Genomic DNA, 14,926 nt, shown 5'->3' with positions numbered 1-14,926 from the left:
TGCCGCTCGGTGTTACGGCAAGATGGCGGCGCCCAGCCGCCGGGTCGGGACAAGGGTGACGGCGGCGGGCCGGCGGGCGTGAGGCGGCGGCGAACGGGCCGCTATGCTGCGCGCCTCCCTCCGCGAGGTGAGTGGCGCCGAGCCCGTCCTGCGAGCTGCCGCGGCGTGGGGAGGGCGCGTCAAGGAGCGGGGCGGCGGTGGCGGTGGCGGCGGGGCGGGCTCGCAAGGTGACCGGGGCGAGCGGTCCCGCCGCGGTGATCCCCTCGCGTCCCCCCTCCCCGGGGCGGCGGGGGATCAGGCGCGGCGGGGCCCGGGGGAGCCCTTCCCGCGGGCTCTTTCCGACTGGGCTTTACCCCCTTCACGGCCGCGGGGACTGGGCTTTACCCCCTTCACGGCCCGAAGCGGGCTCTGTCACCTGGCTGCCTGGAAAGGGGGGTTGCGCTTTCAGGTTTCGGCAGCCTTGAAGGAGGGACATGTCACTGCGACGGAGCTCTGCCAGAGGTGCCTTTCCCTCATCAAAAGCACCAAGTTTCTTAATGCTTACATTACCGTAGCGGAAGAAACTGCTTTGAAGCAGGCGGAAGAATCGGAGAAAAGATACCGAAGAGGTATGTTTGCTCCCACTTGATATTAGTCCTTAAAAAGCTGTTGGGGAGGAGCTCTTTGTGTTAGGTGAAGCAACTTTTCTTTTTAAAGCAGTTGTACGCGCTGCGCGTTTGACTACGAGGGGATGAGGACTGCGGTTGAGGCTTCAGTGGGTGTGTGCTCTTGGATACGTGCTTGGCACTCGGTAGTGTGTTCAGTTCAAAAAATCAAAAGCAAAACCTGGACCAAACCAGGCAGGCACTGCAGATTAAATAGGCTCTGTGCTTCTTGAACAGCACTGCTACTGGTTGTTTCTTCTTTCCCTCAGCAGTTTATTTTAATTGGGTAGCCAACAGTTACCATGCACAGGGAGATGCAGTGGTCTTCTGCAGGCCTGTTGCCTGAGGTGGACAAACATCCAGCTATGTTTAAAACTATCAAGTTTTAAACTAAGAAAGCAAGTGAAAATAAAGTAACTCTGTTAATTGCAGTTATGAGTTGGTGAACAGAACAGCATTAAATCTTGTCATCGGCAGCATTTAGAAACTGACTATCCTCATTTTCCTTTCCGTTTCCTGAAAGACAAAAAGGGGAAATTTTCACTTAATAGGGTACTTTTTTTTCTTCCTGGGTGACACTTGATGTCCTCTTGACAGCTTAAGAAAATTGCCAGCCAGAGTGTTTTGCTTTCTGACATAAGCATTTTAAATTATTTTTTTTGCTGGATGGTGGATAATCAATCACGTAGGGAAGACTTTCTCTGCTTCAGTAGTTTTTTTAGATCATATCTGTTGTGTATGTGAGGTAGGCAGAATTTATAGCTCCCAGCCTAGGGATGGAGTGGATTTAGGCAGCACCTGTGCCTGAAATAAGCATTACATGGTCACATTGGAAGAGGTAAGCACTCCTTTGGGATCGCTAACCTATATGAAAGCACCTGCCTGTCTCATGGGCTTAGACATGTTTGCAGAGCTCTGCTCTGCAGGGTCAAGTCTGGTCTGGGCAGAATGCTCAATGCTGGAGTTAGAGTGGCAGATGGTTCTTGAAAATGTAACTGGCAACCATCAAATGCTAAGTGGATAGCATTTTTGCTTCCAATGAATACCTGAAGGGACATGTAAAATAAATTGTAATTGATGAGGAAAACGCTACATGTAGCACACTTTGCTTTAATCGCTGTTGTCTTTGCAATAATTCCTAATGCAGGTCAGCCGCTGGGTGTTTTAGATGGAATTCCTATTGCAGTAAAAGACAACTTTAATACAGCTGGCATTGAGACAACATGTGCATCAAACATGCTAAAAGGTACAGTAGAGCTTTTAAAGTAAAATTAGATCTCATTTCAGAGCTCTTGCTTTTCTCTTTAGAGGGTTTATGGAGTAGAGTCTTACAGAAATTTAAACGTTTTCAGAAAATGAGCTGAACTCATTTGAGAAAATACGTTTATCTAATTTCTTCTGCCATGGTCATCTGGTATTACAGATGCATCTTGTGTAAGCGCATTATCTCCTTTATTCATATAGATACATGCTTTTAACAACACAATGTTTATTATAGCCCATACACTAAAAAAGAATTGTTCTATAGTTCACATTTTCCTTCACATTACTTTTAGGCCTACAGGAGAGTAGTCAGTACTGTTTGCTGCTGTTCTGTCTAGCAAAATCCAAAGACAGTCTTTTCTGGGGGTTTTTTTGTCCTAGTGACAATTGTTGACTTAAGTATTTTTTTCATACGGCTGTAGGAAGAGTAGACATTAACAATTCTTTTCTCTATATTCCTGATATACAGACATGTTCTATAAGGCTTTTTTAATTTTTTGAGTTTTCCTAAGCTCATTGTTTCTATTAACATGCCATGAACATTTTCAAGGCATTAGAATGTTTTCATAGTAAAAGTAGAAAACATTTCTTTTATCTGTTTTATTCTGCACAAAGTAAAACTGAAAAGTTTTGTGGAAGATAGCTTAAGTAAATTAGCAGAACCTTAATCTGATTATGGGGTTTTTTAATAGCAGAAGAAACAAAATATGATTTTGCCATTTTAAAAAATGTGGTATTACCTGAAATGCTTTTCCTTAAAGCACATTCTCAGACCCCTTGTGATTGAGGGTGGAGGTAGAGAAACCCCTGTCAATATTCACAAAAGGAATTGGTTGCTACCTACGATTTCATGCAAGTGTCATGGGTCTCATCCTAGTTTATCTAAGGTCTAAGTGGTGAAGAGTGCACACATTTGATCACAGGATAGCCAGTTAGTATTTCAGCTTGTGGTTAACCATATGCTCCTTTATCTCATGGTCATGGGAGACAATTCAAGATAGCTTAGCACTTTTCTGTAAAGAGCTGTTTCTTATTTCTTCTAATTTTAGACAGTTCCTGCAAATTGGCTGAATGCAGTAATTTGCTACCCTTGTGGTAACTTGTTTATGTGAAGTCCACGCTCTAGAAATGTATAATCCATAATTAGTGGGTGGTAAGTTGTGGAGAAGAAAAAAAAAAAAAGACATTGCAAACAGTACAGCATTTGGTTTACTTTCGCTGAATTTTGGAAATTACTCATGTTACCTTGAAGCAAAACTTTGGCACTGTGAACTGACAATTCTTATGCACAAATAATGACAACTTTGAAGTGTTCAGAGTAGCTACTTAGAAAAATCAGCTGTATCCCACCAATCACTCTCTTAATTGTTCTGATTGTTTTCAGGTTATGTTTCTCCTTACAATGCTACAGTAGTTCAGAAATTACTGGATCAGGGAGCTGTGCTTTTAGGAAAAACAAACCTAGATGAATTTGCAATGGGGTGAGTGATGTTTATTATTTTTAATGTGTGATTGCACATTAAATGGAATACACACCATCTGTTCCAATCTACCTGTAATCCTTAACTCCTCTTTCTGTCAGGTTAGAAAATAATGAATACTTGCCCATGAAGAGTATATTGAGTTGCGTGGATTTCTCACTGAGCATTTATATTATTGTGTAAATGATATAAATGCTGAGTTTTATGAACATGGTGTTTGACTATAGTTGTGTTTGAGGGGGAGGAAGCCTTTGCAGAAGGCCAAGGACAAGCAGACTTCTTCCAGATCCAGTAGTGTATTAGTAGAATTGGTTACACTACCAGTTAATTGCTGCCTTTTTCTTTCTCCTTACTGGTGGTTTTTGGCCTTAGCTCATTATTATCAGGCCCCCAATGGCAGTTGCTACCTCTGCCAGTCAGCCACTGGAGTAATTTGTATGAGTATTCCCTGATTTGCTGCAAACAGGCTAATCTAGAGCAACACTTTAAATTGCCTAAACTAATGTTAGTGACTTTTTGTCAGGAGCATGTTGGAAAATGCTCTCACAAATTGATTCTCCAGCAAATAAGTGAAGGCAGCCAAGCTATAGCAGGGAACAACATTGGGCCGTTATGGATGGGAGTCTCTGTCACCACAGCTGCTGGGTCTGGAAAGGAATGTCTGGGACTTTAGTTACCTATGAGAAACAATAAGTGTTGTGATTTCGTTTTGGTTTTATTTTACCTAAACCGAAGACAGAGGTTTGATTGGGAATTCACATGGACGGAGTGGAAATACTTTGACTGTATTGTTTTGAATAAAGTCATTTCTGTGTCAAAGAGACACTCTTCAGAGGAAGAGCAGGGAAAAAGCACAGAAGAAACTGATTATGCAGCGTTACAAGTGGTTTAAGCTCATTAAAGCACAGGATTCTCTTAAAAAGTCTTGTCCCACCCCTGGCCTCTCATCTCTGATCTGTGTATTTGCATGGTCTCAGTGCTAGCACCAGCACAGCTGCACTGTGAGCTTGATCAGGGAGCTGATCCAGCTCAAAAGTAACGATGTCTCAATAAGGTTAGTTTTCAACTGCTGTGTCAAATGCCCACTCTGTCTAATGATTTGGCTAATAACACTGGCACCCTGGAGTCAGGGGGAACGTGGGGTGGAGGTTGTGAGGAAGGAGGAAAGTACCCCCATCCCCTGCTTCTGGTGGCAGTTCACACTTAGCTGACCGCAAGCTGACTGAAAACAGTTTCCTGAGAACGCAGTCTAGTGCTCTGAACCAGCAAACTGTGGCTTCAGGAGAGGGCTACAGAGTGAGTAATAGCGTGTTATTTACAGAGAAGTGCTTGTTCCTGCTATTGCAGGGCTTTTTCTGCACCACCCCCAGCAGCATGGGTTTCTGCAAGGCTGCGGTCATCTTCTTTTGCCTTTTCCAAATGCAGGATTAGGAAACCAGAAGACCTTTGTTTTGAAGCAGTTGTGCAGCTTTACTGTTATGTAGCTTAAATCAGTTTTATGTTTTTGTAATTACGTTCTTTTCAGTGGCATTAGCGGAAGTTAGATAGAGGTACAAGTTCAGATTCTGTGTCAGAAAGGGATGAAGGCCTATAAACTTTACAATTCTGTATAACATTGTTGAAGTTGACTGCACAAGGATTTACATACACCAGTCTTTTTGTGTTGTAATTGATTTTGCTAGGATGAAGGATGAGGAATTGGATAAAGAAAAAAAACTTGGTAAATGCAGTGTGTCATCTGTCACTTCTGTCTGTATTTGTTCTGTCTGATTATCTTAGATCTGGGAGTACAGATGGGGTATTTGGACCAGTCAGAAATCCCTGGAGTTATTCAAGACAGTACAAGGAAAAATCTGTCCCAAAATCCCATTCTGAGGACAAAGATGCTAACTGGGTAATAACAGGAGGGAGCTCAGGAGGCAGCGCGGCTGCTGTGTCATCTTTCACATGTTTTGCGTAAGAGGCTTTTTAAAATTGTTTTTTATTAAATGTCTCAAAATATGTTGCAAGGTTTTAATTTTATAATTTTCTCATAATCTAATTTGAAATGGGAGGGTTACTTGCACCAGCATGTAAGAATTTATTTCAGCATCCCTAGTTTATTTGTGGCATATCATGAAGGCAGAATGAATCCATGTAGGCAAATTTAGGCTTATTCATTTTGACTGTACTGATATGACCACTTTGCACTGCATGAAATGAAATGATAATGGCAGTAAAGGAACGACAGTTTTATTGTTATTCCCACATACTCTCTTAAAATTAACATGGGGTTTGTGACAGACACATCCTTTTGCTCAATAAAGGCATTACACAAATATATGCTGAAAATGTAATTCAGCAGATGAGGAGATCCCTTAATTTGTAACAGTATAGTAATCTTTCCTTCCCTCCTTTGTTTTCATAGTAGGGTTATGTAATAATACATGAGATTTGGGATCTAAAAGTTTTCCAATCCCTGACTTAATAAAAGGATACACAGATACTACACAGATACTTACAATCTTGTCTGGTTTAAAAAGTTAGAAGACAGTTTTAGTTTTTTGGGTTTTGTTTTACTTTGTTTTTTAAAAAGGAATTTAAACAAGCCAGAATTTTTTTTTTTTTACAATTATTATCTGCATGTAATAGCAACACACTATTTAACAAATCAGTTGTCTAAGCTATCTTCCTCATCCAACTGTTAAAAGAAATCTGATTCTTAAAACTTTACAACTTTCATTTTATGCAGGTTTTAGAGCTACATAGTGCAGCACATTTTATAAAAGATGAATTCAGTTGTGCTCTTAACTGGTAGATGTTTAAGAATCCTCTTTAGTTACTCTGTCCTTGTTTACCCATAGACTATATTATAAGTGTCGATTTTACTGTTAAAATATTTTTGCTATTGTTGATTACAGCTTCTTTTAAAAAAGTTATGTTTTTGTATACAAAACCCAATTTATTTTATGATTTTTTTTTTTTAATGATACCTCTCTTCATCTCGTTGCCCTTTGCTAGGATGTAGTATACTCAACATTTTAATACTGTTGAAACTGAGCTCAGTGCAGCCATTCCCAAGGACTGCTGGTCTTGTCCTGAGCCACAATGGCCTGTTACTGATGTGGTCTGGCACCTTCTCTTATGTTGCTGGGTGTGCTGAACTCCCATTTTGCACTGCTCAGCACTTTATCAGATCGGGCATACTTTTCGTCCAGCTATTTTATTGCCTACAACCTATTGTATATCCACTCTATTAGTTTCTTTCAAGCATCAGGAATGCTGCCAGTCTTTGTCTTTTCAATTTGAGATTTGGATGTACAGAAATGCTACAAAATTGAACATGTTTTATATCAACACAAAAGCTTTGAAAAAATTCCACTTCAGCAAAGTCAGTTTAATTGGTTCAGCCATCTCAGAAACAGATGCCCATGGGAAAAGTCACATACTAACTTCAATAAAAATTATTACCTCTTTCCGAAGTTTAATTTATTTTTGGCAAAGATTTGGATGAAAGCTGTCGTATTTTTTAAATGGTGCTTGACTTAAAATTATTAAAAACAAGAGGAGAGCAGGTTTCATTTCAATATGCATTTCCAATTCCATTACAATTTTTGAAATAAGTTCAGTTTAGAAAGAAAAAGGTTTCACCTGTGAAAGAACAAAAAAAAGAAGTCAACTTAAAAAAAAAAATAATACTGTGTTCTAAAAGTGCACCTAAGCTACTCTAAACTGGGAGTTCTGATGCTATGCTTTGTAGGTTTGGAAACAGCAAAAATATCCTAGACTTTGAAAAGTATGCCCTGTTGTTAGGGGCAAAAAGTGTACTGTGTTGCTATTTATTTGTATACTGGAAAATGCTGCTTCATAGTGTATTGGCTACTGAATAAGATACCAATGTCTGAAAATCGTACTGTAAATCACATGAGACATATCTTTCGGAGTCCAGAGAATTGGAACAGACCAACAGAGAAGGTGGAAGTAGATATTCAGGGCTTTATTTGGAGGGCCTAAATTCTACCTATGTACTTCTGCTTTGTGGAGAGAACTGGGTTCTCCTGATGGCTAATTCAGAGGACCTAAGAAAAATAAAAGAACATATAAAAGATAGCAGTCATAGGGAGCAGACTGAAATTTAGGCTGTGCCATTATGACTTCTAATCTGGAAGAATTCACACATTTTTAAATCCATGCATCTTAAAGCCATACATTTTTATTATTTGAAATGTTCTGAATTATTTTACTAATGATAATCCTTTTGAAACCATAGAGCTTTAGGGTCAGACACAGGAGGATCTACCCGAAACCCTGCTGCTCACTGTGGTGTAGTAGGTTTAAAGCCAACGTATGGACTGATCTCTCGCCATGGTCTCATTCCTCTAGTGAACTCCATGGATGTGCCAGGAATCCTAACCAGATGCGTGGATGACGCAGCAGTTGTGTTAGGTATTACTACTTCATATGTCTTTGTATACAACATATCTCTGTTTACAACATTGTTTCAAAACAAATTGAATTCTGGCTACCCAGTGTACATTTTCCTGTTCTTCATATGCCATGTCATATTTCAGGTTCACTTGCTGGACATGATCCTAAAGACTCTACCACAATTCAGGACAACTTTAAGCCATTTGAACTACCCAATTTGACTGATGTCAGCAAGTTCTCGATAGGAATTCCGAAGGTAACATTTAAATCCTGTCAACAATTCTGGACAGGAGCAGCAAATACGACACCTAACAAAAAAATATTTGTGTTTTGCCCACCACCTCCCAGTCTCTCATGATTTAAAACAGCGAAAATAGTACAAGCAGCTCCTGGAAAAGAGCAGTATGTGCTCTGTTGCCTGTGCAGGTGATTGGGAGTGAGCATATGCTAATGCTTCATCTAAAACATTTTGTTGTCGTTGAGGGAAGCACTGTTGGGAAGTTCCAGGGGAAACAGGGAACTTCAATTCTTGGTTCTCTCTGTTGCTCTTTCATCAGTCACCTGAATAGCCTCAAACAAGTTGCTTTTAGTGCCTTCTCATACAATGAGGTTAGTTCTGGTTTGTGCAGTGCTTTGAGATACTTGTCTAAATGGCACTGTGTTAATACGAAGCAGAATTTTAAAGGCAATTGAATGGCACAAGGACCTGTGATTCGTAGAGCTCTAATAGGTATTAAAGACAACTGTAATCTGGCTTCTGATGCATGCAATTCAATCGTGTTTGTAACTATAAGGATACTTGTCATTTAGGCACAACATTTGGGACTTCAGCCTATTTTTAATTGCCTGTTATAATTTAGCAAAGGCTGTTCCTTCGAAGAGACAATGTATATAACATTTATTGGTTTGATTCTCAGTATTTGAACCTGTGCTAGAACAGGTATACCAAAAGATTTAATTTGGTAAACAGATGTCCACTGACCAATTAATTATTCAAGATCTGTGAAATGCAAAAAATGTGTGCCTAGAAAATTAATTAGCTGCATACTGTTTAGATTTTAATAAATCTAAAATAGTGGTATTTGTTAATTATTCATATCCTTTGGGCAGTTGTTTTCTACTGCTACAGATTATCCTAAACAGATACATGCATATATTAAACATGTGTCATAGCTACTCAGAAATCAGACAGTATTATGACCCTGATATTGTGGGTTAGAACTAAAGCAAGTATCTTCAAAAATAGAGAGTTTTAATAGAATATCTTTAACTTAGCTCTTAAACAGGAACATAGCTTTTCTAAGTCTCCTCCCAACCCCTTGATTGTAGTTCTTCTTTGGTGGGTGGTTTTGTTTGTTTCATGCCAATTGCCACTGGTGCTGTGGCCATAATTTCTTTTTATCTTTCCTACTCACAGTAGCCCTAGTATTAGGATTTAGACCTGAAGAGTTTCTACCCACAAACTGCAGAGCAGCGCAGTATAGTTTCCATGAATAGACAAATAAGTGGATAACTGGGCAATTTCTCTGTAAGAAATTGCTGAAATTCCATGGTCTGTGGTATGTGGGTTGATCCTACTGATACGAACATAATATTCTTAAGAAGACTGAGTCCTGTTAATTTAATACTGCTTGATTGTATAATATTTAGTAGATGCAAGAAGCTTTAATAAGTACTTTAAATCATATGATGGTGAGGTAGTAGTTTCAATGTATTTTTAGCCAGGAGTATTTGCATTGTGGTTGTCACTAGAAGTAAACCAGTATGTAAAATCACTCCCCTTCTTGTTTTTCTCTAAGGAATATCATGCACCAGGGCTTTCTAGTGAAATTCTGGCGCTCTGGTCAAAGGCTGCTGACCTCTTTAAGAATGCAGGTGCTAAAGTAATTGAAGTGAGTCTACCACACACTCGTTACTCAATTGTCTGCTATCATGTGCTGTGCACAGCAGAAGTGGCATCAAATATGGCCAGGTTTGATGGACTGGAATATGGTAAGGCCTTTGAAAAAAACATTTTGTCAGACAACAGAAACATTGCTGGATGCGATTAAAAAGTATTAGTTTTAATAGATATGGTTGAATACTCCGTGGTATTTCTCCAAGATGGAATAGAGTAAAAACCCTGACCAAATAAAAATGTCTAAATAAGTATATATTTTAGTATATTTCACTTCTAGACACGTGAGTGTCTAGGCTTAAAATCTGTTTAATATTCTGTAATAAAACAGGAATATGTTTTGTTGTTTTTCCCAGAACAGTAACATGTCAGGCTCCAGCAATCAGTGGCCTATTTGTATTACTATGTATAACATTAACTTATGTTGTTAAATCTTAGGGATTACAAAAAGTATTAATTTCCAAATTGCTTTTTCTTTTCAGGACACCGTTCCGACATGAACAAGTCCACAGAAAGTATGTATGCTGCAACACGACGAGAAGGCTTTAATGATGTTGTAAGAGGAAGAATTCTATCAGGAAACTATTTCTTGTTGAAACAGTAAGCAGAACATCTTGAAACTCAAATTTGCCAAGTTAAAAATTTTTAAGCAAATGGTGATTAACTGTTCATCATGGCCTGAAAAAAAATTTGTCCTTACGCTGGTAGCTACTTGCATTATTATTATTGCTTTAGCTATATAATACCTAGTGAACTGTTAATAATGGATGAAAGTGTTTTCCCTTAGTCTTACCAGTGAGCCTCCTGAATTAAATAAGTAAAACAACTTAGTGATTTTTTTTTTCCCTCTACCAGAGTATTATTGGCACCCATTAGTTAAATTAAGCAAAACAACTATCCTATGGTATGACATTGAAATCATACTGAAGCTATTACTGTTGTAGTGTTAAAAGTTCTGTAGCTGTTAATCTCATTAAAACTGCATAGAAAAGCTGCTGGTACATTCTAGTGAGGTCTTCTAGAGAAAACCAGAAGATAGGGCAATTAAATTAACTATAGCTCTTTGCCTCAGTATACAGGGAGAGGAAGGCATTGGCAAAGGTACTGAACTGATGTCTTTACAGAAGACAAGTTTTCATCTGGCTCATGTAGAGAAGCTGGTGGATGGATCAATTTGACTTTTTTTTCTTAGTTTTCAATCCTAATGCAACAGTCCTAATTTATGTTAGTAAAAGTGCTGTGTTTCTCTATCTTGATTTGTTCAGATACTAACAGAAATATTAGTCGTGTAATCAGTCTCAAAGCAAGTGCACTACAGAAAGAGCTCTGTCAGCAAGAGTATTCATCAGATGTGACTTCTAGTTGCTCTCAGAGACAGGAATGTTGTCAGTCAGTATGTAACAACCAGCATTTGTGGAATGCTGATATTACTGCCAAGTGTGCTCCTTCTGGTTACAATTCTCCAGATCAGCTTTCCTAATGCTGCCTTAAAATTCATGTAGTTCAGCCTTCTGTGAAGGAATATACAATTGGCTTCCATTAAGATTAAACAGAGAGTCCTGTTCCTGTCCACAGTAAATTACTTTTGAAGAACAAAACCCAGGGCTCAGAAAGCATTCTTAGAATAAATAGTAGAGAAAAACCATCTGCATCTCCTGCAAATTTTTCATTTTGCAGATTATTTTTAACTTGCTTTCAGAATCTGTAAAATAACTAGGTGATTTTTCAGAAGTTCTGTTTAATATCTTTATCAATGACCTGGATGAGGGGATCGAGTGCACCCTCAGTAACTTTGCAGATGACACCAGGTTGGGCGGGAGTGTTGATCTGCTTGAGGGTAGGGAGGCTCTACAGAGGGATCTGGACAGGCTGGATCAATGGGCTGAGGCCAATTGTATGAGGTTCAAAAGGGCTAAGTGCCGGGTCCTGCACTTGGGTCACAACAACCCCATGCAACGCTACACACTTGGGGAAGAGTGGCTGGAAAGCTGCCCGGTGGAAAAGGACCTGGGCATGCTGGTCGACAGCTGGCTGAATATGAGCCAGCAGTGTGCCCAGGTGGCCAAGAAGGCCAATAGCTTCCTGGCCTGTATCAGAAATAGTGTGGCCAGCAGGACTAGAGAAGTGATTGTCCCCCTGTACTCAGCACTGGTGAGGCCGCACCTCGAATGCTGTGTTCAGTTTTGGGCCCCTCACTACAGGAAAGATATTGAGGTGTTGGAGCGTGTCCAGAGAAGGGCAACCAAGTTGGTGAGGGGCCTGGAGCGTAGGTCTTCTGAGGAGCGGCTGAGGGAACTGGGATTGTTTAGCCTGGAGAAAAGGAGGCTGAGGGGAGACCTTACTGCTCTCTACAACTACCTGAAAGGAGGTTGTAGTGAGGTGGGGGTCGGTCTCTTCTCCCAAGTAACAAGCGATAGGACAAGAGGAAATGGCCTCAAGTTGCACCAGGGGAGGTTTGGATTGGATATTAGGTAAAATTTCTTCACTGAAAGGTTTGTCAAGCATTGGAACAGGCTGCCCAAGGAAGTGGTTGAGTCACCACCCCGGAGGTATTTAAAAGATGTGTAGATGTGGTGCTTGGGGACTTTCTGAAATTAACACTTAGGATGATTTCAGAAATGATTGTAGAAAAAGGGCTAATTCCCACGACATAACTTCTTAACTTGAATCTGCAGTCTATTATTGATTATAACCATTTTCTCTGCAGTTTTTCAGAAACTTAAATCTTTAGATTACTCTAACAAAGTGGCTTTGGGGCAGTTTCAGTTGGTTTATCTACAAACATTTTGGCATGTAGCAGTTTTTAATACCTGCATCCACCTTTTTTTTTAATAACTGTGGTTTTAGATGGCAATTACTTTTGAAACTGAACTTCTCTGAATTTAAGTATTCCACATTTACCAGTTCTGCATATGAAGTTAAAAGGAACAGTAGACATAAAGCTGACTAATTTGTTTCTGCTTCAGGGTTGTGTAAAAACAGTTTACAAATCCATAGACCACATGTTTACATGAGGAAAAAAAGGTTACAGAAAGATAAGGTCTTTATAGTATTCTACAGAGAAATATACTACAAACACATACATAGTTTTAAGTCCATTTTGAGTCCTCCATAGATGATGAGACTTTTTTCACATGCTTTAAGTATCTTGCTGGGTTGAATCCTAAATGATTAATGCCTATTTTCCAGGCCTGCTTAGTTCTGTATTGTTTCTAGGCTTTGCTGTGCTGCCCTGCAGTGAAATTTAATACGCTGTTTAGTTTCAGAACAGTCATAAAAGTGTTGTTTTGATTTTTTAGTTAATTATTGTAAACTAGGGTTTTGTTTTCCCTTCACCTTTCTTCAGCAGTATGCCCTCACCTCTTCCTTCTCTGACAGCTTCGTTGCTATGAGAGCATAAACACCATGTTTGATGACCAAGCTTCCAGTATATCAAAAACTGAAGTACCAGTCTTAGTCCTTTAACCAGAAGAAATACTGGCCTTGTCTTTTTTACAGTAACTAAGAAATAAAGTTCTGTATTTTTGAAATTAAAGTGTCAGGCCCTCATGTCCATATTTCTTTTTAGGAACTATGAGAATTACTTTATCAAGGCACAGAAAGTCAGACGTCTCATTGCCAATGACTTTGTAAAGGTTTTCAGGAGCGGTGTTGATATTTTACTCACTCCTACCACTCTGAGTGATGCAGTACCATATATGGAATTCATCAAAGAAGACAACAGAACCCGCAGCACGCAAGATGACATCCTGACACAGGCTGCAAACATGGCTGGTGAGTAGGGACAGGAATTCAACTATGTTTTCCCCTGCCTAGTCATTTTTAATGTCCATTCCGTTCAGCTATTTAACCTCTTCAGGAATCAAAATATTTCACCGCTGTGTTGTAAGTCTTACAGTGATAAGCAGGTATAAGGATAGTTTATTTATTAAATGCTTTAAAATGTAAGACTAGATTTTAAAGTGGGGCGCCTTGGAGCTGAGTGCGAGCTGCAGATAAGATGAATCCATTCAAGTTCCAGAGACTGAAGTCTCTTTTTAAGGAGAGTTGTTTATCTTTTCAGAGGATGCTGACTCCTTAAATCACTGTAATTAAATAGGTGATCACCTAGCAGTATCCTTAGTTCATTGACTCAAATTATTTTAACTAGTCTTTTTCCTCCACATAAGTTTTTTTCTGTTTCTCTTAGAATTGTTACAAAAATCACTCCAACTGGATTTGTTTAATAGTAAGTCTTTGCATGTGTATCTTTTTTTCTTTCAGGACTGCCAGCCATAAATGTTCCTACAGCTCTTTCAGAGAGAGGCTTGCCAGTTGGGCTTCAGTTCATTGGACGTTCATTCCAGGAGAAGCAGCTTCTCACTGTAGCCAAATGGTTTGAAAAACAAGTAAAATTCCCAATGATCCAGCTAGAAGAAGTGAAGAGGCACGAACATGGTGTCTTTCAGCATCAGAAATCTGCTTCTTTCTCATAACATGGGACTTGCTAGTCAGTTAAAGCAAGAAGGCTGTGGGGATGGTCTAAAAATGTATTCCTGCAGTTAATTCTATTTTGCAAAAATAATAATCCATTTTAAGAAGACCATATGCAGTTATGCAGGATGGAATCACGACAGCTTGTTACTGTGTAATTAAGGCAAAGTGAATCATTAAGTAAACATGTCTGTGTTATTAAGAACCATTTCTAACTGATATTAAAAACACCAAGTTGAAATTATGTATCTTAAGCCTGTGGAGCTGCTTTTTTCCATCCCCAGAGGGTGTGGAAGGTATCTGGCCCATTAAAGAACTAACCTGAACTTCCATGTGAAAATTGCATGGCTGCCAAAGGGCTTGGTTTCCTTCTGGAGTGTAGACTTTTGTAATGGCAACAACCAGACAAGCTGTAATGGAACAAAGGTATCAAGGATCTGTTTACCAACAGGTAAATACAAAAGGAAACAAGGGAGTAACATATACATAGTTCATTTAAAAAAAAAAAAAAAATCCCTACTTCTAGTAAACTGATGCAGGAGGTGAAATAACCTCCAGATCTACGAATCATGCGGATTACTCTGGTTACATCCATTTTAAGAATAATGAATTCCAGATTTCTTCTGGGGAATGGTGCCTAGTAGTCCTTGAGTAGTTATTTTCTTCTTCCTTCATCACTGTTCTTTATAATCAGCACTTAAAATGAATACTTACTAAGTAAGAAATTATCTTCTTCAATGTAACTCTCATAAGAGTAATAC

General features: G+C 39.3%; 1 protein-coding gene across 2 annotated transcripts; it reads left to right on the top strand.

Moving 5' to 3' along the window:
- QRSL1 (glutaminyl-tRNA amidotransferase subunit QRSL1) lies at nucleotides 1–14,409 on the top strand. Of its 2 annotated transcripts, XM_052781398.1 has the most exons (11): nucleotides 1–127; nucleotides 449–608; nucleotides 1,792–1,890; nucleotides 3,292–3,388; nucleotides 5,168–5,344; nucleotides 7,638–7,813; nucleotides 7,939–8,051; nucleotides 9,595–9,787; nucleotides 10,175–10,292; nucleotides 13,261–13,466; nucleotides 13,956–14,409. In XM_052781398.1, exons 1-11 carry the CDS (start codon nucleotides 104–106, stop codon nucleotides 14,165–14,167), a joined length of 1,575 nt encoding a protein of 524 aa, XP_052637358.1. In that variant the 5' UTR covers nucleotides 1–103; the 3' UTR covers nucleotides 14,168–14,409. The 2 variants fall into 2 exon arrangements, with proteins under 2 accessions (XP_052637358.1, XP_052637359.1); XM_052781399.1 differs by lacking the exon at nucleotides 5,168–5,344.
- The last annotated feature ends 517 nt before the right edge of the window (nucleotides 14,410–14,926 follow it).

Source organism: Harpia harpyja, chromosome 3 (genome assembly GCF_026419915.1).
Source record: "Harpia harpyja isolate bHarHar1 chromosome 3, bHarHar1 primary haplotype, whole genome shotgun sequence".
NCBI classification, from domain to species: Eukaryota; Metazoa; Chordata; class Aves; order Accipitriformes; family Accipitridae; genus Harpia; species Harpia harpyja.
Note: the sequence above shows the minus strand (reverse complement) of the source record. Positions and strands in the feature narration are given on the sequence as shown.